The 23915-nt window shown below is 43.4% G+C and overlaps 1 protein-coding gene across 1 annotated transcript; it reads left to right on the forward strand.

The window, feature by feature from the left end:
• The first annotated feature begins 712 nt into the window (after positions 1-712).
• On the forward strand, positions 713-23915 carry spred2 (sprouty related EVH1 domain containing 2). Its single transcript, XM_022752988.1, has 6 exons — positions 713-1282; positions 13506-13698; positions 13805-13973; positions 14726-14790; positions 20709-20867; positions 21028-23915. Exons 1-6 carry the CDS (start codon positions 1257-1259, stop codon positions 21811-21813), a joined length of 1398 nt encoding a protein of 465 aa, XP_022608709.1. The 5' UTR covers positions 713-1256; the 3' UTR covers positions 21814-23915.

The raw sequence follows: 23915 nt of genomic DNA on the forward strand, positions 1-23915 counted from the left end.
TGTAGGAGATCAATAGGTGTTAAAGATCTCAATCCGCAGACCAGTTCACTTCACAAAGGCATTTGAAAGACTACACAAAGCTGCTGTGGATTACTCTAAAAGATATGGGGGTAAAAAGTTAACAAGATTAACCACAAAACCCCTTTAATCTTCTAATTTTCGTCAGACATGCTGTTGGAGTTTATGAAGATTTAAACTTGCTCTTTTCTCAGTCAATCAAATGCACATTCTAAAATAATTAAATCTAGACTTTTTAATGAGCAAAACCCGCATTATTATTGTTATTATTATTATTATTACAGCATGCCTCTGCTATTGTCAATGACATATATACCTGTAGTAACATAATTCATAATCTGCCTAACGTGCTAAGTTTTAAGTGAGCACTTCATTCTGGTCTCTACTTTTAATTTCCTATGGAATAAGTATAAAAGTCTATTCCAATAGGAACTTGTCGGATTTTTATATGAGAACAAAGGTGACATGTCCGGATTTGAAATCAAGGATCCGGGGAAGGGAAAAAAAAGGGAGGGGGTCATTTATCAAGGGCCCTTATGGCTTGCAGCCATCGTGGGCCCTCCACCAAAATGTAGACCGACGTCACCGCTTCCGCCCTGCACCCCCCTCCCCTTCCCTTCCCTCCCATCCCCTCCCTCCTCCTCCTCCCCCTTTCCCTCTCTCTCCCTCCTCCCTCCCCCGGCGTCGTTGGAGCTGCTCGCCTGCCTGCAATCCAACATGGAGTAGAGAGAGATGGGGCTCTAGCGGGGCCACCCCTCGGTAACAACAGCGACGACGCGCTTTTTACGCACAACTGGAACCGGAGTCGTCGGTGAAAACATGCGCCTTAGGACTTAAAATCGGAGTGTGTGCCCTGTGTGCCCGTGTGTGTGTGCGTGTGTGTGTGCGTGTGTGTGTGTGTGTGTGTTTGGGGAGGGGGGGGGCGAAGAGAAGAGCTGGATTCGGCTCTAAATTGTCTGTATAGGCTACATTACCTACAGAAGGCGATGGTGCTATTAAAGTTATAGAAAAAGGGGCATTTGCGATCCAGGAGAAACTGGGTGGCTCCGGGGGGAAAAGTGAGGAAAAGAAGACGGAGGTACAGCCAGTCGAAGGCAAACCAAAGAGCCGACACTCGCACAAAGGCGCAGGGGGGATTTATGCGGAATTGGAGACAGAATCGGAGGAGCTGCGGTGAAAGAATGACGAGCGAAAAGTATGCAACCGCCGTGGTACAATACCTGAGGTGAAACGAGAAAATGATAGAAGAAACACACCCAAACGAGTAAGTACTGTGCCTTAAAGATTTCCCTATCCGTCTCTCCTTTTTTCGCTTCTGCCAGTGCCTACAAGTTGCATATGACTGGGGCAACTTGGTGGAATGTGCAGCCTAAAACTCTCCGCACGAAGCTGGTTTTCATGAATGTTTTGCTTATTTATTTATTTATTTTATTTACTCGATGGGATTTAATGCTTAATGCTTAATGCTGCTGTGAAGCAATGCATTGACAGTGCTGTGGAAGAGGGTTTCTGAGGGCCCCCACCTTGGTGTAGACGAGTCTTGAGAAGGCGAGAGAGAAAGAAGAGGAGTAGGAGGAGGAGGGGAATAAGCGTGGGTGGATCGGAAACATTTTCTGAAAGGATCTGAAGCGAGGGAGCAGGCCCTGTTGCAGTGTAACTTAGAAACTCAAACACGCCCCGAAGTTACACCTTTTATAAATACACAAACAGCAGCGAGTTCACACACCTCTTGTTTGTGCGTTGTTCAGTGAAAAAGAAAAAGAAAAACCCGACGGCGTTGACAGAGGCAATTTCGCTTCGTTATTTGGCCACATCTGTGTGTTTGCTTCCAACCGAAGGGGGAAGTCTCACAGGATATGAGATATCCGATATGCCTCATCCGCCATCTCTTTCTCAATCGCCCTCATTTGCATAGCCTGCCGCGCTCCATTCATAAAAAATACCGATTGTAAACGACGGCTTGCCCTGAAAAAACATACGGGTCTGTTTCTCTGTGAGCCGAGCCTCATAAACTCGTATCTGCCCGGTTCTGTCTGACAGTCTGACTCGGGAGATCGTGCTGTTGCGTCTTGCGAAATGTAGCTAATATAGCCGTACAATATGTAGGCCCACAGACCTGTTTATATGGCACCGATAGGCCCAAATGGGAGCGCTTGAAGCTTAAAATTAGCTTTGCCGAGAAGGAACTGTAGATTAATCTGAGTTTCATTTAATGCAGGACAGGTGTCAGAGCGATTGTAGTTAAAAACGAACACGAATAGACCACCGGAGCTTTAAACACTAATAGTTTTCCAGTGTAGATATGCAGGCGAGCTTCTGCCAAAATCAATCGCTTTAAGGCTCAAATGAAAATGTGAACAGGCACGCCAGAACTAGCCTATGTAAATTAGGTCTCAGTTTGCCCCCTTTTTTTTTTATAACTTCATTAACTTATATCCACAACTTCTCTGTCAGACTGCACGGGGCTGTGCTCGGTAGGAATGCCTGCCTCGCAGGTCTCTGTCGACGGGGGTGGAAGGGCGAAGGGCACCGGAGGGGATGTTTGCGCTGCGGTGGCGTGACGCCGGCTCATTCATAAAAGCCCTCTAACCTTCAGCGCGTCCCCATTCATGCCTGCTGGACGTACTCGGCTCTACGAAGCCAGCGTACACAGAGTCCGTGTGTCTGTCCCCGGTCCCACGGACAGACACAGGCAAAAAAAAAGGGACCGCAAACTAACCTTCCCACAGTTTGTGATAGCATGAGGGGCACTAGCTGCAACCATGCAGAAGACTGAATGTTACAACTGACCTTAATTCACGCTTTTCTGTCTGGTGCCTTCTGAAACAGTATAAACATTTCCTGTATTCACCACTGCTGGTCGCTGTATCTTTATGGTCCTGTTCTAAGTCACATATTTCTAAATTTATATAATAGAAAAAAAACAACAGTTTTGTGTGAACCATGAATTTTAAATTGTCCTCCATTTCCGGCCGAGAAAGCGTTTCCATGGTGATGACGTGCAGTTATTTTCTGGCAGAGCGACGTGCAAATTGGACCACGCCCAGGACGTGTTCAAAAACTAAAAATAGAACTGAAACTTGTCCATTTTCATTAGCAAGATAAAAGCTTTTTATCCATGATATAGTTTACAAGACTGATGAGAAGAGGTTAATAGCTGTTATTAATGGCTCTATAACTGGATAATCATTCACTAATACTTTTTAGAGCAGCTATATGTGGTGACCCGCCAAACGCATGCAAAGAAGAGAGCTTTTTTAGCTAGCTGATGAATTCATGAATTCATTAGTGAGACCACACTGTGTTTGACCACTCACCTTCAGGAAAGGGACACCATTTATAAACAGTGTATTAACATTTATAACTATAATGTATTATTAATGGGTTATTGATAAGGTTTAATTATTATTAAATTCAAATTAATGTATTTAATAGAATCATCTATCTTTGGCCTGCTGGCTTCTGTCTCATATTACCTAGCTAGGCTAGCTAACAGTTAAAACAATAGGATATTGCTTAGCAAAAGAGTATTTAAAGGCTTATTGAACTGTGTTGTTTTAAAACATTGATATGTCATAATAATTTTGTAATGTTAAAAGAACATTTCACATAACGTTTGAATTTAATTTAGTTGCAGTGGTACACAATGGTCAGGGTAGGTTAGCTTATTGTTATTCACTTTGTACGTTACAGTATTCAACAGCATATAACGTGTTTACTGTCTTATTACTGGAAAGGAAATAATCGGCGTGCAGTAATCTATGAGTTTGTCTGTTGTGGTTTTCTTATCAGTAATATAAACCTGTTATGGGATTAAGGCAGGGTCAGGAAATAAAAGACACACCTTTATACACTTTGTGTCATGTTATAAGGTGCAGCATTGTAGCTTTTCTTCCGATTATGTAGCCTGTGTCAGACGTTAGGTACATAACTACATCTCTTACTTTCCTAATTTATGTCTTTAATTTACCTTTAGTGAACCTTTTTTCTAATGACGCATACTATGGAGACTGAGTCGAATGCCTCACCAGCTCAATGGAACAGTCAGAATTTACAGTCAGTTTACAATAAGTTGGCAATGTGATTACAGACACACGGAGTTCTGTTTGTGAGAATCTTTTTTTTTGACTATATATCCTAAACTAAACCGTAACGTAGCCATCATGTCCTCAGTGCAGAGGATGTGCCTCTCTGCCCTGTCCTTCCGAGGACATTTATTACCTTTTATAGAAGCACACGATCTCTTTCGCACACACACGTACACACACCCTGCAGAGCCAAAGCACGAGCAGAGGATGTATTGATCTGGTGTGTGGTGCTGCAGGGTCAGCATGTGCACAGTCAGTATCGGACAGGAGATGCCCGGTGACATTCAGCTAAGGTCAACGTAGCAACGAAATATAATCCATCCCTGAACAAAAAGCACTCATCAACTGGCACACACAGCAGTGAAGAGTTAGCAGGTCTGCATGTTCCCTCAGCAGGACTGTTCTGTTCCTCACACGTATAATTTTCTACGTTAGCAGCATTTGATAATGAGACTATAATAAACCTGACAGGTGTGGAATTTCAGGACAGTGGAAAAGCTCAAGCTCAGCCTAAACAATGCATAATTGGCAGAATATCTTAAAATAAATTGTAGATACTGTGGAAAAGAGACTTTTAACACTTTGTTAAAGGAGAAATCTTCCCTTAGATACCTCTGACACTTGTATGAAACTAGGTGTATGTTGAAAGTTATTTTGCTTTTGTACCCACTTTCTCTTAACTGGCCATGTCTCTTATTTTGCTTGAGGAATTTCCTACATTTCCCACAAAAGCAATCCAGGACCTGGTTGTGTTGCATTTTATCTGGTAGTTGTACTTGTATGTGAAAAGACTGATTGCAGTAAGAGCAAAACAGGTTTTTTTTCCGACTGTCTCTTCTGTGAGGAAGGACTGCCATTTCCTGTTGTTGTTTTGGTCTGCTGCTGACAGGTTATCTGCTGGCGAACTCTATTTGTGACTAGTTAACTTGTGTTTTATCTGTAGTGTTTGCATACACTGTAAAAGCAAGAGAGTGTGGGAGGAGAGTCTTGGGGAGCTTTACCTCTCTTTTATACCATGTTTTTCAAATAAGTTCAAAAAACAAAATAAAAAAGAGATAAGGAGATAGACACCGTGCTTTGCCAGTAATGATAAAATTTCAGAGACAATAGAGTGGATACATCATGTATAACCACAGATAATTAACATGACATATGGTGCTAATAACAGACATATCACACGCAGGCACACAAACATAAAATGTACGCACACAAACAAAGAGAATATGGACACATGCTTCATGTCCACAAATGAACTTCCTTCACAGACCCTTGGCATTTTTTTCTCTCTTTCTCTCTGTACTCCCCCTACACATAGACACACAGACACACAGACACACACACACACACACACACACACACACACACACACACACACACACACACACACACACACACACACACACACACACACACACACACACACGCATCATGTGGAACAGATCCTTGTTCACAGTGTTTCCTGTGTTTTACAGAGAAGCTCATCACTGGTTGCTATCCGGAGCCTTTATATAATGGCCTGAGCTGTTTATATCTGGAGACCAAACAATGGACCCGGATTGTTTGCCTGTTTTTTTACTAATCTCTGCTCATCAGCTGACTGGATGACCAAGATTATAATAGCTTGAGTTTTCATTCACTTCACTCAGTGTGTTTTTCCCTTGTCACACCAAACATACAACAGTCCACTGGGCTGGTTACCGAAGACTCTAATTCTCTTCAGCTCTTCAGTAAATGAACTGTGTGAACTTTCACTTCTTCACCATCAAGTTCAGCTTTATACTTAGTCTGACAGAGTACTACCTGGACGATTGACTTAAGTCAACATGTACAGTACATTTTGTGCGCATGTAATATATATTGGCTTATGTAGATTGTTGATTCAGTTGATTACCCTTTCTGATATATCTGTAGCTTCTCTAGTTCACGTCAACTCCCACCAATTCCCTTTTTACTCATTGTATTACGTTTAAAGGAAAGTTGATCATTTTATCAGACATATTTGAGAAGTCATCTTGTTCAACTTTGTGAGTGATGACTTGGCTAACAGTATCTGCAAACAGTATCTGAAACTATTTTGTTTTCTGTGGGCTAAAGATATTGTTTATCTGTTTGTGTAACATACAAGTCAGTCTCAGTCCTCCCCTGTCCGGGTTTATGTTTAGTCACTTAGTTTCAGATCTTTGGTGATTTCACCCACACTTAAAGGTTAAGTTTCCCCACTATCAAACTTTACTGGCAGCGTTTAATTTAATATAAAGCGTCTCTGGAACTTTATCTTTTCATCTTTAAATCTATTCCAACAACACATAATAGGGAAAGACTACAGGCTATTTAAAGCTAACCATAAATAGCATCAGGAAACATTGCAGCCCATCATGTGTAGTGGTAAATATATCGGCATATTTAGACAAGGGAAGCCCTAAGAGAGCAGACTTCCTAGTGTTCATTATGCAAATCGTTTTAAGTTGGTTCGGTGCCCTGGAGCTGGACTACAGACCGCCCAATTACAAGATAAACCTTTGACATCTGACAGTTTATGTAAACGAAGACTACGTGATCAAACACGCTGAGGTTGACTTTGTGGTGGGCATCGATCACAGATGCCGATGCAGAGAGCATTGGAAACCCCCCTGTCACTTCCGTTTGACCCAACGCGGTAAGTCTAACATAAGAAGATATTTGGCATTACAGAGGGTCTTGGTTGGCTTTTCACTCGCCCATAAGAGGTTTAGAACCAATCAGCTTATTTTCATTTCGGTTTCCACCTCAATAGAGATGGAGGGGCTGCAGAGTCACCTGGGGATGATGGCTTCCTCTTGGAGTATAGTCGCAGGCTGTTGGATGTCATGGTGGAGATACAACGTAATTCACCTTTTTGCACATAGTTGTTTTTGTACCAAACATATCGCAGTATCCCAATGTCTATGCCCATACAGGCCAATAATGCTGCACAAATAATACTTATTATTATACTTATTAGACCTGATTTAATGTGATTTGAGGCTTTGCTTTGCTCCTAATTTGAAATCGGTTTTGTTTTGTACGTTTTTCTATAATGTAGACTTGAGAACAATCTGTCTGTGACGGGATCTTTTCATCCTTTTCAAAACGACTGACTGCAGCGACACTATTTTGCTCCTGAAGAGATTAATAATCATGAATAGGCCTGAACTCACTCTATGATTGGTCAGTTGGCTGTGGGATGTTATCCATTAACGCTCCTCTGCATATTGGTGACCTCTCTGTCATGTCAATGGACACACCCGCAGTCACTGACAACAGCAGTCTTGTGCTGCCCAGACATGTGAGCGCTTCATATAACTACAGCTGATTGACAGAAAGCCAATCAAACTTACCCTCAGGAACCTCCAATGTCAATAGTTGTGAATGAACTCACTTCACCCCACCTCTCTTGCTCTGTCTCTGTCTCTCTTTTACATTCTCACATTGAAATTTACAAAACAAATCTTTACAACATTGTTACTATCTAATTCCTTTTGTTTTATGGAACTAAAAAAACATTGCATTTACATTAACCACTTTACTTTATGGAAATCTACTTATTTCTAGTACTTTGTTTGACATGAATAGTTTAAATTATGATACTATCCCACATTTTTCCCACACTTCTGATTAGTTTCTCCTCTTTGTTCTTCCCTAGCACCCCAATACACTGAAATAACATGACAGAACTCCATATTGCAGTTTTTAAGTTCACCAGAGAGTATATTAAATCCAGATTGATAAATACTTGTGTGTATATATATATATATATATATATATATATATATGTGTGTGTGGGGTGGGGGGGGCACATACTGTATGTGAAGAAATTGTATAATATCAACCTTAAATCCATCCAGGCATTTATTTTAGAGTTAGCAAAAGGTCAAAAGATGAAGTTGGCTGAGCTCACCACATGGTTACTCAGTCTGAACAATATTCAAAAAACCCTCAGATGGTAAATTAACAATGAAGTGAAACTGACAAAATTAGCAAAATCTTCACACTTGAGCAGCTGGAGCTGGCACCTGGTTGGTATTTTGACCTGATAAACAATATTTAAGAAGCTGTTTGTCTCTGTACTATATGTGACATTACTGTTGCCCCAGTATCAGAAGTTGCTGTGAAATACTGTCAGCATTCAGTGCCAACCTACAAACCAATAGTGAAATAGGCATGATTGTGGAGCACCTTTCAGTCACTTCCTGATCACTGCAGACAGGGCATGTGCTGTGTGTGTGGTGTGGAGCTCCGGGGAGAGGCGGACCCTCTGCGGGTGTGTGTGTGTGTGTGTGTGTGTGGTTCTGTTGATCAGGCAGAGGTGCGGCCAGTCATTCCTTATCAGAGGAAGTATAGCCGCCCTTATCACACATGGCTGGGCTGCCCTCAGTGACCCTTTTATCTGTGACACATGAGCTGGATTCCAGACCTGATAACCAGGCCGCTTCCCAGCCCCCTTTACTGTTTTATTGCAAAATTGTGACACACAGACCACGTCAGGTATTTGCAAGATCCGGCTAATCTGTTAATAGTTCTGTATTTAAATGACTATTTATTTCAGCCACAATTTCATGTTGTTTTGATAGTAAATATGGACAGAATATCAATGTTGACATGGCAGGTAACAAGGTAAACAAAATGAACACATGGAACTTAAGAGTTCATTGACGGTCAACTAATGTGTCTTGGCAGGGAATCTACAGGTGTGTACTCCACCCACAGCTCATTTCCTGATTATGATACAGACTTGTTTGCAAGGTGAGTGGACCAGGCATAGAAATAAAGTTAGTACATAAAGTCAAGCACAGCAATAATTGTATGAAACACAGGAACCAAGGAGACCTTTGTTACAAGATAATGTGTGATAAAGATGTTTGTACCTCAGTTAAAGAGCATAGGTTCAGTTGGCTAATTTGAGCTAATACGACAGATGCAAGTTTAATCCCACTGCACAGTAGCTGTTTACTTATATTGATTCCACATTACAGCCAAGATGTAACAATCGAATATACCCTCTTTTAAATTTTTGTCTAGATTCACACAAAAAAAGAGGTCGCTCATAGTTATAAGAGCCACAGTGAATTATCACCTGATTTCTCCTTAGTCCGACGGAGCTTTACACGTCTTTTATGGTCAAGAGTTGGTGGAGACCAAAACAGAGCTACAAGGGGAGTGAATATTAACTTAGCATTTGCCAAAATGAAAGCTAATGTAGCTCTGTGTCTGCTGGATGTGTAACAGTTTGCTATCATATTAGCCACATCAACACTGCCATTTTAACAGGATGCTAATGTATCTGTGTGTACTTCTTACTTTCTGTTATCGAACTGAATGACACCTACACTAGCTGGAGGATCATGTAAGTCACAGTGGGAGGAAGTTGAAGCTGTAAACCAGAAACGTGGCTTAAAAAAAAACATTCACAAGACATTGACTACCAACAGGGCGTAACGTATTGTTGGATGTGCAAAAAGTTTGGCCAGAGGCACCAGTGTACGGCATCTTCTAAGAAGTAGAAGCCAGACACACCCTGCACCTTTGACCAGCTTGTTCATGAAGTCATTAAATTAAAAGAGGATGTGATACATGAATTACTTGCTCTTTCCTTATCAGTGCGGTGTTGAGTTCCCCCATCTATCTTTCTTCTAAACTGAGTCATCACTCAACTTTTTACACAACACTTTACATCCGTATCCCACCTAAAAGAGACTTTGAAACATGTTTGCAGCCTAAAACATAACACTTAACACTCATTTGGTCACATTTTAGGCAACCATAATGGTGTATAAATATAAAGATTGTGTATGTGAATTATAAATAGATTATAAACCACCTTTTCTTTAAGCAGGCGTCACAGTCCTTTTTCAGCATCAGTACCTCGTGCAACATTCGTGTGGACAGATTTAGATTCACAGTTCCCAAATGTACTGTAGCCTATGTGTGTGTCTGTGTGTATTTATGCCAGAATGTGTGGTCACTCCCCAGTGTATTAAAGTAGCACGTTGCTGCTGGTTGTGGCTGTCTGTGTGTTCCAGCCACAGATTACAGGGCCTGTCGGCAGACGGGGCTCTAAACACGGGTCACAAGACAGCCCAAAATGTGACAAGTTCATCTCAGAGAGCTGATAGCTGGTATCGTGTATCTTAAAGCACATGTGCTTATATAGTACAGAATTTGGTGTTATTTCTGTATGTGAGTGGCCTGGATGTGTGGTTTTGTTTGTGTATGTGTCGTACATGTGTTTGAGTCATGTTGAACTGCTGTGGTGCTTTAATATAAAAGCTGTAGTAGAGACTTTCAAGCTTAACATTTTTCTGTGCTTCAGAAATAATGTGGTAAATTTGAAGCTTAAATTAAAGGTTTCTGCACTTTGTCACCCTCTATAGGCGGGTTCCCATCCACCTCATAAAAAAGCCCGAGTATAGATTGCAAAATAATTATGTTTGGCAGCTACTATCCAAGTTATTTCAGCCACCACATTGCTAGCATGATTTACAAAATGTAGCATATTCACCTACACAAAACCTACGTATAAACTATGACTTCCTGTATGAATACAATATCTGTTATTTGTTGTCAGATAAACGTAAAAGGTTAGCAAAACCTGATTAGCACCAATATTATCAAAACACGACATACACGTGGTTCGGCAGTTTATTTCAATGAGGGTAAGTCATCTGCGTAACTAGCACCAGTTTTTAGCATTAGTCAGTTTACCTGTTCAAGCCTACTCTTTAAATCTTTTTTTGGTTCACTGGTTGTTTCCATTATGCAAATGTTTTGGAACCAATATCAAAAATGCAAAAATGGCATATTTGCATTGTTATCTCGAATGGAAGCACACCCAGAGAAATCTTGCATAGCGACATTAAACAACTATTTCAACCCCAGTAATTGTGCCAGTGTAACATATTAACTTAGCCTCTCATTAGCGACTGTAACTGTAAGCTAAGCTAGTTTGCTAGCTGGCTGTAGGATCTTGAAATAATGGAAATATGAATAATAAACTTAATTAATAAACTACCTCACATTTCTGTTTTTTAATTTTTATTATTTCCTTTGCTGTTATTCAAGTTTCCCACGTGGCAAAGTCGAACCTAAATGACTATTTACCACCTCCTCATTTGTGGTTTGGCACAACAAATGAAACATATCTGCCTACGAATAACTGTAATAGCAATTGTATTGTACTAGTTTTTGTTTTTAGGTCAATATCAAATCTTTAATGTCTACATTTAATCTAATTTCTTGGCTAATGTGTCTTTAATATGCCTTTAACATCTGAATGGAAAAGTGTAATTTCATGAAGTGGGTTCACAGCATCATTTATTTTAAGTGCATGGATGTGTGTGTGTGTGTGTGTGTGTGTGTGTGTGTGTGTGTGTGTGTGTGTGTGTGTGTGTGTGTACACGAGCAGCACAAATCTTGTGGGTTAACCTGTGGTTGCTTTTCTGTACGGGCTGTTTGTCTGCCGTCACCCAGTCAGTCAGTCTGTCATTCAGTCAGTTTTATGAATGTGTGTGGGTGGGAGCTGGTGAACCAGTTTTGCCACTTGTGTGTGTGTGTGTGTGTGTGTGTGTGTGTGTGTGTGTGTGTGTGTGTGTGTGTGTGTGTGTGTGTGTGTGTACGTACATCAAATCCCTGGGACTGTCTGTAAGCTAATTATATAACAACACCTCTCTCATTCACTCCAACTCTGCCTCCCTCCCTCCCTCTCTTTCTATGTTTCTCTTTCCCTCTTCATCCCACACACACACACACATGCACTGGTGAAATACATCCTGTTATTGTCAGATCATTCATGTGGCTTGTGACTGTGTTCCCTGTGTCCCTGTGAGGATGGTGGCTGTCATTCTAATGCCTGAGAATGTCTTGTGTTTTACCACCACTACACTGTGTCATCTGAAGACTGTCGACTGCAGAGGGAGTTGGTGTCGAGTATTGTTTTGTGCTGCTCCGTAGACTAATCAGTATCAGTATTATCTGTCTACGTGTGTCCAATCCACAGTTGCATGTACACTCAACTGGTGTGTAGTTGGAAGAAGAAGAGAGCTGCAACCAACCATAATTTTCATTATAAGAGATTAATAATTAGAAAAGCCAGACCGATTTTTTAGGCTGGTACTGATGTTGATATTTGAGAGATAATAAAATCTGATAATGATATATCGGCTGACATTATTTCTCTTTACACAAATAACTGATTGACGAATGGCAACAGGCTAACAGACTGTGGTTGTAGTGGGCAGCTGCGAATGTGTGTAAGTGAGTGAATGTGATCAGGACGCTCCTGTAAAAGAGAGGTTGCCTCTCAGTGAAACTGCCGGAATAAGTAGAGGTTAAAAAATATGGTGAAAGAGAGAGAACGTCCCTGGCAGGGATCAAACCAGGGATGTTTTGATTATACTGTATGTAACCACTAGGCTATCTGACCTGCTAATAATTCTTGCATGTAATCACAGGGTTACCCCAGGAGAATGTTTAGCCGAGGTGGTAAACCATGTAGATTGTGACTCATCTTGTCTCATGATTATTAGTTGGCCACGTTTATTAAATACATGTGATTTGTTGTTTGAAATAGAAATAGGCTTCAAAACGGTTGTCAGAATTGTCATCGATTCGTTTTCTGGTGGTGAAGTAATTGATTAATTCAGTGATCGTCTCTACTCGAAGAATACAACACAAAGCTACATGTACATTAAAGTTTGAGAGAGTGTGTGTGTTTGTGTGCTGACTTGTCCCGGTGCAACACCTCCCACCTCAGCACACCCCGGACCAGGCAGAGTCGTGACTTGGGACGCCCTCAAACATTCTGCCAATGTGTGAATCCAGGTCTAAAATAAACTGCAGCGACATTAACAAACACTTTGACTCTAGCCAGAAAAATGGAAGACAAGTTTTGAGTTCACAGGATTGTCCATTTTCACCAGCTGAGGCCAGGATGAAATTGTCGCTGCTGCCTGAGGAAGAGTTTCTTGTGTTGCATAGAAAATATTTGTTCCAAGCCTTGAACACACATTTTCACACTCCCATGGGATGGTCTCTCTCGTGCTGTCTGAGAGCTCAAAGCATTTTCTTGTTTTTTTATTTTTTGCATTTTGCCTCCTTTGATGTGCTTTGGATTTTTATACATTTATCATACCACATTTGTGACCCGACCCCGGAGGAGCGGAAGAAAATTGATGGATGGATGTTTGTACGTGCAAATTCATGGTATTAATCCCAAGAATTAACACCAGCTACAAAAACGGATAAAAACATTAACCTGGATTTCAACTGTGTTCCAGAGGCTTTACTACACTGACAAATGTTCTCAAAATGTTTCAGCCCCATCGTATATAAATTATATATACACTGCAGTCTAACAATGCCTCCTCTCTGTTTCTCTCTCTCCAGTGACAGCTACATCGTGCGTGTGAAAGCGGTGGTGATGACGCGGGACGACTCGAGTGGCGGCTGGCTGGCCCAGGACGGGGGAGCTCTGAGCAGGGTGGGCGTGTGCCGCCTCCTGCCGCCCGAGTTGGCGCCTGTCCCGGCCTCCAGCAGCTCCCAGTTCCTCATCCGTGGTGAGCGGCTACGGGATAAACAGGTAAAACGCACACACAGCGATGAACTAAAGTATGTCAAAGCTCATCTAAGGATAAGAGATGGAAAGTGTCCCCGTTGTGACTGACTGATACGTGCTGGACAAACAGGTGATCCTGGACTGTCCACTGAGGAAGGATCTGGTGTACACCATAGCAACGCCCACATTTCATCATTGGAAGGTGGAGGACAGGAGGTGTGGCCTGTCCTTCCAGAGTCCAGCTGACGCCAGGGCTTTCGACAGGGGGGTACGGAAAGCAATCGAGGACCTGGCTGAAGGTACGCTGTGCTGCAGTGTGGCTCTCCACGGACACACTGTCAGGTTATAGATCCGTCAGCTGTCAGGGATAACAAGGTCCCACCGGACCGGATGCAGTCGACCTAGGGGTTAACACGGTGTCATGAGGTCCTAGCTGCGCCTAAAACATTGTGCAAGTCTTTTCAAATGTTCATATTGAAGGAGTTTTATGTGAAGAGATATGTTGCACATTAAGATGAGAACACCCAACTAATTAACAAATGATCAAGGCAGAGACGTTTAAAGCATTATGGTGTTGGCACTGAGCATCAGCAGATTCAAATACAACAGCTTTGAAATCTCTTTCCCCAAAAGTCGGTTTTGAACCAGAGAGTTAGCAGCTATCATCAGCTGTAGGATATTTTGCCATCACATGTTGTGGGTTACAGCTTAATTGCATGAATACAACTTGCATTCTGTTTGAAAGCAAAAATTTTCAAGTGAAGATCTCCTCACCAGCTTCACTGAAAGTTAATTAGAGACTGAGTTTATAGATGCATGAAGGAATAATTTCAGCTTTAAACTTAAGTAGGGTTTATTTCACCTGAGTGATGACAGATAGGACACACAGATGTTCCCGCATCACTGCAATATCTCCATGACTTCTGCTAATTCGCCCACAAAGTCCTATCTGTCAGTGGATGAGCGCCAGGGTTTACCTCACGAACACATCATCCAGTAAAAAAGTTTGATCCTTCAGAATTAAAATGTGCTCCTGCTTCCCTCTCCACAGGCTCCACAACCTCCTCGACAGCACTCCAGAACGAGGGCGAGCTGGGTGACGACGACGTCTTTACCGTAAGCATGTTCCCTATGTTCATGTTGTATCATAGTTGGAAGTATAGGTTGTAGAGACCCATCTGTGTCTTATCACGTGACAAAATAAGGCATCAGGGTAAAATATCCAGGAAAAGGGACATTGGCATGAACTGTTGTACGACACACTGGACAAAGTAATTTTCAGAGTAATGCGTTTCTCATTCACGTCCAGAAGAATCATTAAAGTTATCTCGTAGGGGACTGAAATCTGTTGATGGCGATAATTAGCTTTTCCTCAATTTTCTTTGATGCTGTTTTACACAGTTGAGCTGAAGCATAAAACAACTCTGTGCTTCCCGAGGGAAGCAAAATAAGCATGACTGGTTGTCTCCAGGATGTCACTCCTGTGCGTCAGAGGACATGAGCATAAAGCTGAACTCTCCTCAATTTCCTCAGATTGGGAATTTTTCTTGAGTCCTGAGTCGCAGTGGGCAGATCCAGGATGTTATTTCAAGGTTCACCTTACAGTGAATGGCATTCTGCTTTTCCTCCAGTGTTTGTGGGAAATCAGACTGAAAACAGCCGTGTGTTAAGAAGGCGGGTTAACAGATCCGTGTGTGTGAGGGCTTTTCAGACACAAAACACTACAGACGTTTATAATGCTGTGAGTAAGAATTCCACTGCTCTGGGAGGTTATATTCTGTCATGGCGATCATGACGTAAACAGAAGAAATACGCCTCGTCTGATGACGGTGCTTTCAGGCAAAAGCTGGAATCCAATGCAGAGGGCTGCGGCAGAACAGTGTGGGGTTGACAGGCAAAAAAGATGAACTTGGCTTGAAGTTTTGCAGCAATGCAACCTAACGTCATCTGCACATTCCTGCAAGATTACTTTCCAAGAGAACAGAGCATTTCTGCTGTTTACCTTTCAGTTGTGTTGACTAAAGATAAAACAGTTGCCGCTGCGATAACGTTCTAGAGTTGTAAAATCCTGTGTGTTTTGGTGTCTTTAAACACATGAATCTATTACTCCGGCTGGACTCCCTGGATCAGATTTCATGTCACCCCGGTACCTTAACCAGCACGCCCCCACCAGTGCAGTACCCTGCCACTGAATGTTGACTGCTGCAGTCTGTAGTCGGACTGTGGCTCAGTTTATACCAGTACTTGTTCAACATCTCCAACCTGCTGCACTGAAATGGAAGTTTTAGGGCCCGGAGTGAACCGTGGCTCCAGAACAGACTGAGACACCAATCAGACAAAATCCCAAAAGAGCCGTCTGCATCCAAAACATCTCAAAACTGACTTTGTTTCATCCATCAAGCAGAAAGTATTTCAGCTCAGGATCCCCTCCCCGCCACACATACCTGTTGCAGTATGAGAAGTGTGTGTGTGTTGTTTGTGTGTCATGGCCTCTCCACCTTATGTTAGCATGGAGGACCCCCTCCCCCAACCCTGTAGCCTGACACCAGGGACAGCAGGCAAGGTCACAAGGTCACTTCCTGTATTCCACCACCTCCCTCTCTCCTGGTGACCCCCTCCCCCTCCCCTCCCCCTCCCCCACCACCCCCCCCGTTGAAAAAGAGAGCAGACACCAAACTAGCAGCAAGCAGCTGTTTCCCAGCTTAGTGCAGGGCTGGTGATTTACGAGAGGAAGTGCCTCGTGGTTCATCTTTGACTTGAGCTGTCTGTAAGGGCCAAGACTAATAGGTGCTCTGCTGGGAGTGTACAGCCACCACAGAGACGCATACAAACACATGGGGAGGGGGGGGGCTACAGCGCTGTCAGAGGGTGGAGCAATCCCTGAAATGGAGCATCAGGTTTTCAGGAAAGTAGAAGCTTTCAGTGCAACAAATCCAAGGCAATGCCTGAGTATTGTTGCACAGAAAGCAACACAGATGGCCTGTTAGTCTTTAAGTGTTTGGTTTTTTTTTCAGCTTAAACATGGATGGCTCCAACACACCAAGAACAAGTATTTCTGTGTTGCCTCATGCCTGCTTTTTGAAAATATGCACTTGAACACACCACAAAGATTACAGCCAGCAGCCATGCACATGCATTATTCACCTGCACGAGAGTAATAACTAGCCTGCAGTCTGTGTTTGTAATCCAAAAAACATAATGATATCTAGTCCACCAATTTTCTTCTTCTTTGGTTGTATCATCCTTCCATACACGTTATCATGTGTTGCAACAGTTTCACAATGCCCAGTGGGAAGACTGGAAGAGTAGCCAATGTTGCATTAGCCTAGAGAGCTAACTGTCAGCAACATAAAAAAAAAAGGACAAATACAGTCACAGGTTGAGTTTGCTCGTATCAGTCAGGCTCCGTAGAGTTTTAAAGACACTGGTTAGCGTCTCACATTTAGGCTCATACAGAACTGTACTTTTTCACAAACTGCCTTCGTCGCAGTGATAACATGCTAAACCGCGCACATGCTACCGATGGTCGGGAACAAGCTCTCAATGGCAACTGAACAACGCCGCGCCTGTTGGCTCAGTGTGTCCGAACCCCTCTGGATTTATGACTGAATGTGGACATGAGTAGTTACTGCCTGATTTTGCATTTTTGGCAGATGAGGTCCATTTTGTCTGCGTGTCTTTGTCTTAGCATTTCAGCTGTCTTCTATCTGACGGTCACAGACTCCTGCTACTAGTATTGAGTAGTATTTGGGAAAGCAAAGTTTCATACAAGACGAAACCCAGCAGCCACATGTTGTCTTGTGAATAACTACCAGACTGAAATTTAACAACTATGACACTAAAATCACAATAATAACCATGTGATACAGTGATGGGTTCAGTGCCGCCGCTTGATTTCCTCCCAGCCTGCGTTAATGACCTTTTCCTAAAGTTAGCGATGGCGGCAGAGTTTTCAAGACGGGCAGTCGTGGACAGAGGGAAATGCTGCAGCAGATTTACAGCCTTCGGGGGGACATGGGGTGGAGGTTGGAGGGAGGAGAGCTAGGATGGACATACTTCCCTAAATTATTCCTCATTCGCCAAACCTAAACTTAACCCAACCCTTCCTCTGTTCCTCCCTTCAGCACGTCTCCTTTCTCTGCCTCTATTTTGGCTCATTCACAACAGGGGGAGCGAAAAGCTATTGAAGCAATTCTGGGCTCATCCCAGGAGAGCGAGACGGGCCTGTTGAAGGATGAATCCTCCCGAGCTTTGAGTCGGGACATGTTTTGTGTCAGAAAATAACTTGAAATGCCCTCTGTCCAGCCTTGGGCCAAAGTATATAGAGAGGATGTCCCGAAATATAAACTCTCCCCCTCAACTCCTCTCTGTCTCTGAGTCCTCTCGTGCTGTTTGAGCTTGCAGCAGAAAGTCTGGTCTGTGTTTTGAATTAGTTGCAGCCGTGGAGGCCAGAGTCGGACTGGTTTTAAACCGTATCAGCTCCTCCTCCCCGGTAATGTCTTCTCCAGGGGGGCGGGGCCAGGAGCGGAGGCAGCATTTTATGTTATTTTTGGCCGGCTGCTCTGAGGGCTTTGTAAGAAAGCTGGGGGAAATTCTCAGCATGGTGGTTTCCATGTGGGGAGCAGGATATAATAGGGATAGCTTCAGCAGACAGACAGACACATACACACACACACACACACACACTAGATCTGGGTCATATAACTGGCAAATAATTCATAGTATTGGTTTTAGACTTGTTGGAGTGCCATATATTGGCACATGCGGTGAATAGTTTGTGAGGATTTCCAGGGGTGATGTGTCACCTGACAATGACCCATGTTTACACTGCAAGAAATATGGTTCTTCTAGGATTGATTGCAGGCTAGATTCATGTAGAGCAGTTTAGTATGGGCAGAGCTTCCCATTGACCAGATAGGAGCATTATTTTGTTAGATTACAGGTTCTTTTTGATTGAAGTGACTTTGAAGGACGGCAGTGTGTCAGTTGGTCGGTCCACCACTTTATTCCAGACTAAAATATCTCAACGTCTGACTGAGTGAATTGGCTCAAAAGTTTGTACAGACATTCATGATCCCCAGATGATGAATCTTAACGACTTCAGTCTCCTGTAGAGGCGCCATGAGGTCGATGTCTGTGGTTTTGAGTGAAATGTCTAAAAAAAAAAAAAGTGTTGGAATGGATTGGCACAACACTTGGGTCAAACATTCGTCTATTTGATGGATTTTCAAATAAGAATTCAATCCACCAGCCGTACCATTAATAACCAACCTGCTCCAGCTGAGCTACACCCTTGTTTTTATCTGGAGATATTTGAGTAGCTGGAATTAAGCCTCTCATCTGTTTTATGCTTGTCAGGTGGAATTGTTTTTGTTTAGTTTTTTTCCTCATGAAATGAAATCACATCAGCACAGACAAAAGGGGAGCACAGAAGTCTCTTAGCTGCTGCGAGCTGCTGGCAAAAGCTGACCGCGTAAAATTCAGCCAACTTTTCTTTGGCAGACAAACTTGTTGACCATCGATACAAGTTTCTATGACTCTGTTGACTCGCCATATGGTTCTCAAAGCAAGATAAAAAAAACAAAGCATAACTTTTCTTTCTCAATGCAACAAGCCATAACTGAGTCAGGAAAGACATTGTGAGCACAGCAGAGCTTTTGCATATTACTGTTAAACTCATTGCTGTCCTTTAGAAACAGCCGGTTCTGCTTCTCTCACACATGCACCTGCGCCCCTTTCTCCAGCGGTGACACTCATCCCGACTATCTCATCCATATACACACACACACACACATTACCGAGATGACACGACAAGACAGCAGAAGTCCCGACCTGCCTATCAGCTGGCACGCCGCGACACCCCACAGTGTCTGACCCCCAGCGTGCCTGTCTGAAATCTGTCTGTCTGAGCGCTACACAGCGGCGGTCCGACTGTCTAGTGTCTGGCCAAGGTTTGAGTTGGAGTAGAGCCCTGACAGCCTTTAACGGAAAGGGGACAGGATACTGTTCACACATGCACGTACGCGCGCGCACACACACACACACAAGGAAAGGTGGAATGTGTAGAAAGTGAGATTGAAGGAAGGAGGACAGGTTGATGGGGGAGGGAAGAGAATGAAAAGGAGGGGGAGAAGACTCGGGGGAGAGGCCAAAAAAGGTGATACTGCATAAAACTGTGTTTTCAGACTACAGGCTTCCTAATATAAAGCCGTGCTACCACCTTTATCTGAAGCATGAAACATCTTTTAACGATATTGTCTGTGTCTCCCCAAGACTGAAGTGGATTCAGTAGGTGAAGACGTCATTTATTGTCATTGATTTATCGGTAAAGTAATTTATCAAACAAAAACACCAAATATTCCCTTTGTTCAGCTTCTCTGATTTTATTATTTTCTGTTTTATGTCCATTGGAAATTTAATATTTTTGGGTTTCAGCCTGTTGGTCAGAAAAAACTGACTTTTATTGTGAAAGACTGAGGTGTTTCTAATATTTTGTCCACCCCCTACGTGAGGATGGCCTAAATATCGTTCAGATGAGGTTCAACTGCATATTCCATCACAGCAAACAATAACTACTTGACTTGTTCGATAACCAGCCTTTCCAGATGTCAGCTGCATTGACATCACTCGACACCTGCGTCACCATGGTAACCTTATTAACTGGAAATGTTATAAATAAATGGGATCACCATAGGCAACACATTCTCTCCACTTATGTAGGTGGCCAGTTTAATTTTAACCCTAAGCCTGACTTAAGTCTTAGGTCTGATGGTTACTACATTATGCGGCTGCTGCAGATGTTTTATGGCAGATGTTGTTATTAAAAGTTAAACTCACACACACAATGATCCAAATGTGGATCAAGTGGCTTGAAAAACAGAGCTCACACTTCCTGTTTTCTCGATCAGAGCTGCACCGCTGCTTCCTGTTTTTGTTTGTCCAATCATGGCGTCCTCTCACACTAATTATTTGTTTGGTGTACCCAATCAGAGAGCAGCTTTCAGCCCGCATCCTGTGTTTGTTTGTCCCCTCAGAACACCACAGACAGCTCATCCAACTCCTCCCAGAAGCTGGAGAGCTCTCTGCAGCCGCTCGAGTCCTCGCCCCTTCCGCAGAGGCACAAGTGCGTGATGGGACATCGCCATGACCTCCACGACCCCTACCGGCTCTCAGACCACTACTTCTTGGACCAGGTGCTCTTTCCAAAATGATTTTGATACATTACAGAGAATTACCTTTATTCTGAAAATGCATTTTTCTGAAACAGTTTTCATTGTTTTGATATTATTATTTTTTGTTGTTTACTGCTTCTGAACAAATAGTATTAAAGTTTTATTCTGTTTTCCTCTCCAGCCGTCTCGGCTTCCCCGCCATGTCACTTTCCAGGAGGACGAGGAAATCGTCCGTATCAACCCACGGGAGCGCAGCTGGGAGCGAACCACAGAGCATCACCATGGCCGCCAGTCGGATCGCCCCTGGCTCAGGGGCTACGAGGACTACCGCCACGCCACTGTGCGGGACAAGTTCATCCAAATGGATGACTCTGAGTCCTACGTCCACTTTGCCAAGACGGAGGCACAGAAGCACGACTACACCTACCCATTGGCACCGGCCCTGTCGCCCTCAGACTCTGACCCCGCCCTCGGACCCTTGACCAATAAGGGCCATAGCGGCTCGTATCGCCATGGCTTCTCCTCTGTGGTCTCCAGCCAGCCCCGCTCTTTCCTTCCGAGCTCCTCCCCATCCACCAATGGAGGGAAGGGGCGGAAGGAGGACGGGATGGAGCGTGCACAGTGTGAGCACTGCGGCGAGGCCTTTTACATCTCCGACAACCGGAGAGGCCGGTGCCAGGATGCCCCGGACCCTGTGCGGGCGTGCATCCGGCGGGTCAGCTGCATGTGGCTGGCAGACACCATGCTCTACCACTGCATGTCTGACCCAGAGGGGGACTACTCGGACCCCTGCTCATGTGACGGGGGTGAGGGCAGCGGGGGAGGCCGACTCGGCACACGTTGGTTAGCCCTGCTCGGCTTATCTCTGGTGGCGCCCTGCCTCTGCCTCTATCCGCCTCTCCACGCTTGCCACCGGGCGGGGCTCACATGTGGCTGCTGCGGAGGCCGACACAAGGCCCTGAGCTGAGCCGGCGTGCTTGGAAACCTCTCAGAGGAAACGATAAAAACCTAAACCCAACGCAAGCACAGGGAAAGGGAAGGATGGGGAAGTACAGAGAGGACAAGTGGTCATGGCTGCTCGCTCTCTTGCCTTGGTTCCTCTGGGTTTCTCTACAAATTCCAGACACTGAAATAAGCCAAAAAAAAAAACAGTTGGTGCATTTTCTGAACGGCCTGGGAAGATAAGCTCCCCCTTACGGCAGACAGTTCTCTCACCTCTTCACATGGCCATTTCATGCTCTGTTTCTAGTGAGAGAGCACTCTTTTTCAGGGGGCCTTTTTTATAGCTGACCTATATGTCATGTATCACATATGCAGGTACTTTATACTTTGTACACTGACTCGGCGTCAAAGAACTTGAATTGTTTCTTTGTTCTCTTTTTTTTTTTTCTCTCCTTTGATGTACGCGTGGCCATTTTGTTTATATTCTATTCCAATATCAGGCCCGCTCAGCTCAACTCCAGCTACAAGAGAAATCAGACACTACACCTCTTTATGTGTGCGCGAGTGTGTGTGTGTGTGTGTGTGTGTGTGTGTGTGTGTGTGTGTGTGTGTGCGTGTGTGTGTGTGTGCGTGTGTGTGTGTGTGTGTGCGTGTGGACGGTGTATGTGAATGCTTACAATGTGCGTCGAGGCCTTTTTGTTGTCTGTACTGCAGCTTATAGTAAAGCTCATGTATATAGTCTACATAGCTCTCCACCATCAACATCTTCTTTGTTCACTGAAACAAACGTGGTACTCATCTTAATCTTCTAATATCCCAAAGATTCGTGTTTTTATCCTATTTATTTTCTCACTGAATTGATCTACCAGCAAAAGGGTGCTGGGTTGCGATTTGACTCACTGAAAGAGACGGTGCCTCAAATCATGCTACAACACTCTAGCAACCGTCTCCTTGCTCCTTTCACGTTATTTCAAACAGTGCCTAAACAATTACCTAAACCAGGAACCCTATCCAGTCTTAGAATTACAGTAGTGTTTTTTGGCTCATTTTACTTAACATACACTTGAAGCAGAGTGAGATTTTAAGGCTCTGATTTCCTCATTCTTTGCAGAACCTCAGCCAGCAGTCCGTGTCACACCGAGGACTGAGAGATCATTCGAAGATACCGTTAAAATTTGTGCCTGTTATGCCTTAAAAATTTGGAGCCTGGCTCCAAACTTCACCCCTCTGAAGATGTCTGCTATAATAAAAAAAGCGTGAGCATAGTTATGGCTCCAAGCAATCAGCCTCACCATATACTCCTAGACACTTGGTTTAAGCTATTTTTGTAATGAAAAGGAACTCTTTAAAATGGTTCTCATCAAGTGTGTAAACTATGGACTCCAGTTTGCCTGCGATGTACAATCAGCTCCCCTCCTGAAGCCCAGCCCTCCAATAGAGCCCAACCAGTCACATGTGGAACAGCAAAGTCCAAGTTTAAAACCATCACCATATCTCCTATATTGAGCAAAGATAACTATATGTTATTCTCATGTTGTTAAAGGAATAGTTTGACACTTATTAGAATTAGATGAGAAGATTGATAGCGCTCACGTCTGTGTGCATTAAATAAGAAGCTAACATAGAGCCAGGAGGTGGGTTGCTTAGCTTAGCATAAACACTGTAAACGGAAGGAAACAGCTAGCCTAGCTCTGTCCACCTAGCAGTACCTCTAAACCTCACTAATTAACGCATTATATCGCATTTGTTTTATCCACATAAAAATAACAAGTTGTGGTGTTACGTGAGGTTCGTTACAGTGACTGGTTAGAAATTGTCCAAATGAGATACAAATGAGCTTAAGAGGCGTTTTTTGTTTTGTTTATTCATTCTTACAGAACCAGGCTAGCAGTTTCCAGCCTTTATGCTAAGCTAAGCTAAGCTAAACTAATCTTCTCTTGGCTGCCGGGCTCTTATCGAACTCTCAAACTATTCCTTTAAGGCCAAAATATTTTATTGTAAATGGGAAATAAACATGAGCGATAACTTGCTGAAACCACATGTGACTGGTGCGCACTATTCTCCTCCGTCCTAGAGCATTTTTTTCCCCTCCATGCCAGATTTAGTACATCACCCCCCCCCCCCAGA

Source organism: Seriola dumerili, unplaced genomic scaffold, assembly GCF_002260705.1.
Source record: "Seriola dumerili isolate Sdu_G_001 unplaced genomic scaffold, Sdu_1.0 BDQW01000187.1, whole genome shotgun sequence".
In the NCBI taxonomy this organism is placed as follows: Eukaryota; Metazoa; Chordata; class Actinopteri; order Carangiformes; family Carangidae; genus Seriola; species Seriola dumerili.

Bases quoted from the DNA above. Each gene is read 5' to 3' on its own strand.
- spred2 (XM_022752988.1), top strand. From the start codon at position 1,257: ATGATAGAAGAAACACACCCAAACGA. The intron at 13,699-13,804 runs GTAAAACGCACA...CTGGACAAACAG, and splicing joins AGCGGCTACGGGATAAACAG to GTGATCCTGGACTGTCCACT. The intron at 13,974-14,725 runs GTACGCTGTGCT...CCCTCTCCACAG, and splicing joins AATCGAGGACCTGGCTGAAG to GCTCCACAACCTCCTCGACA.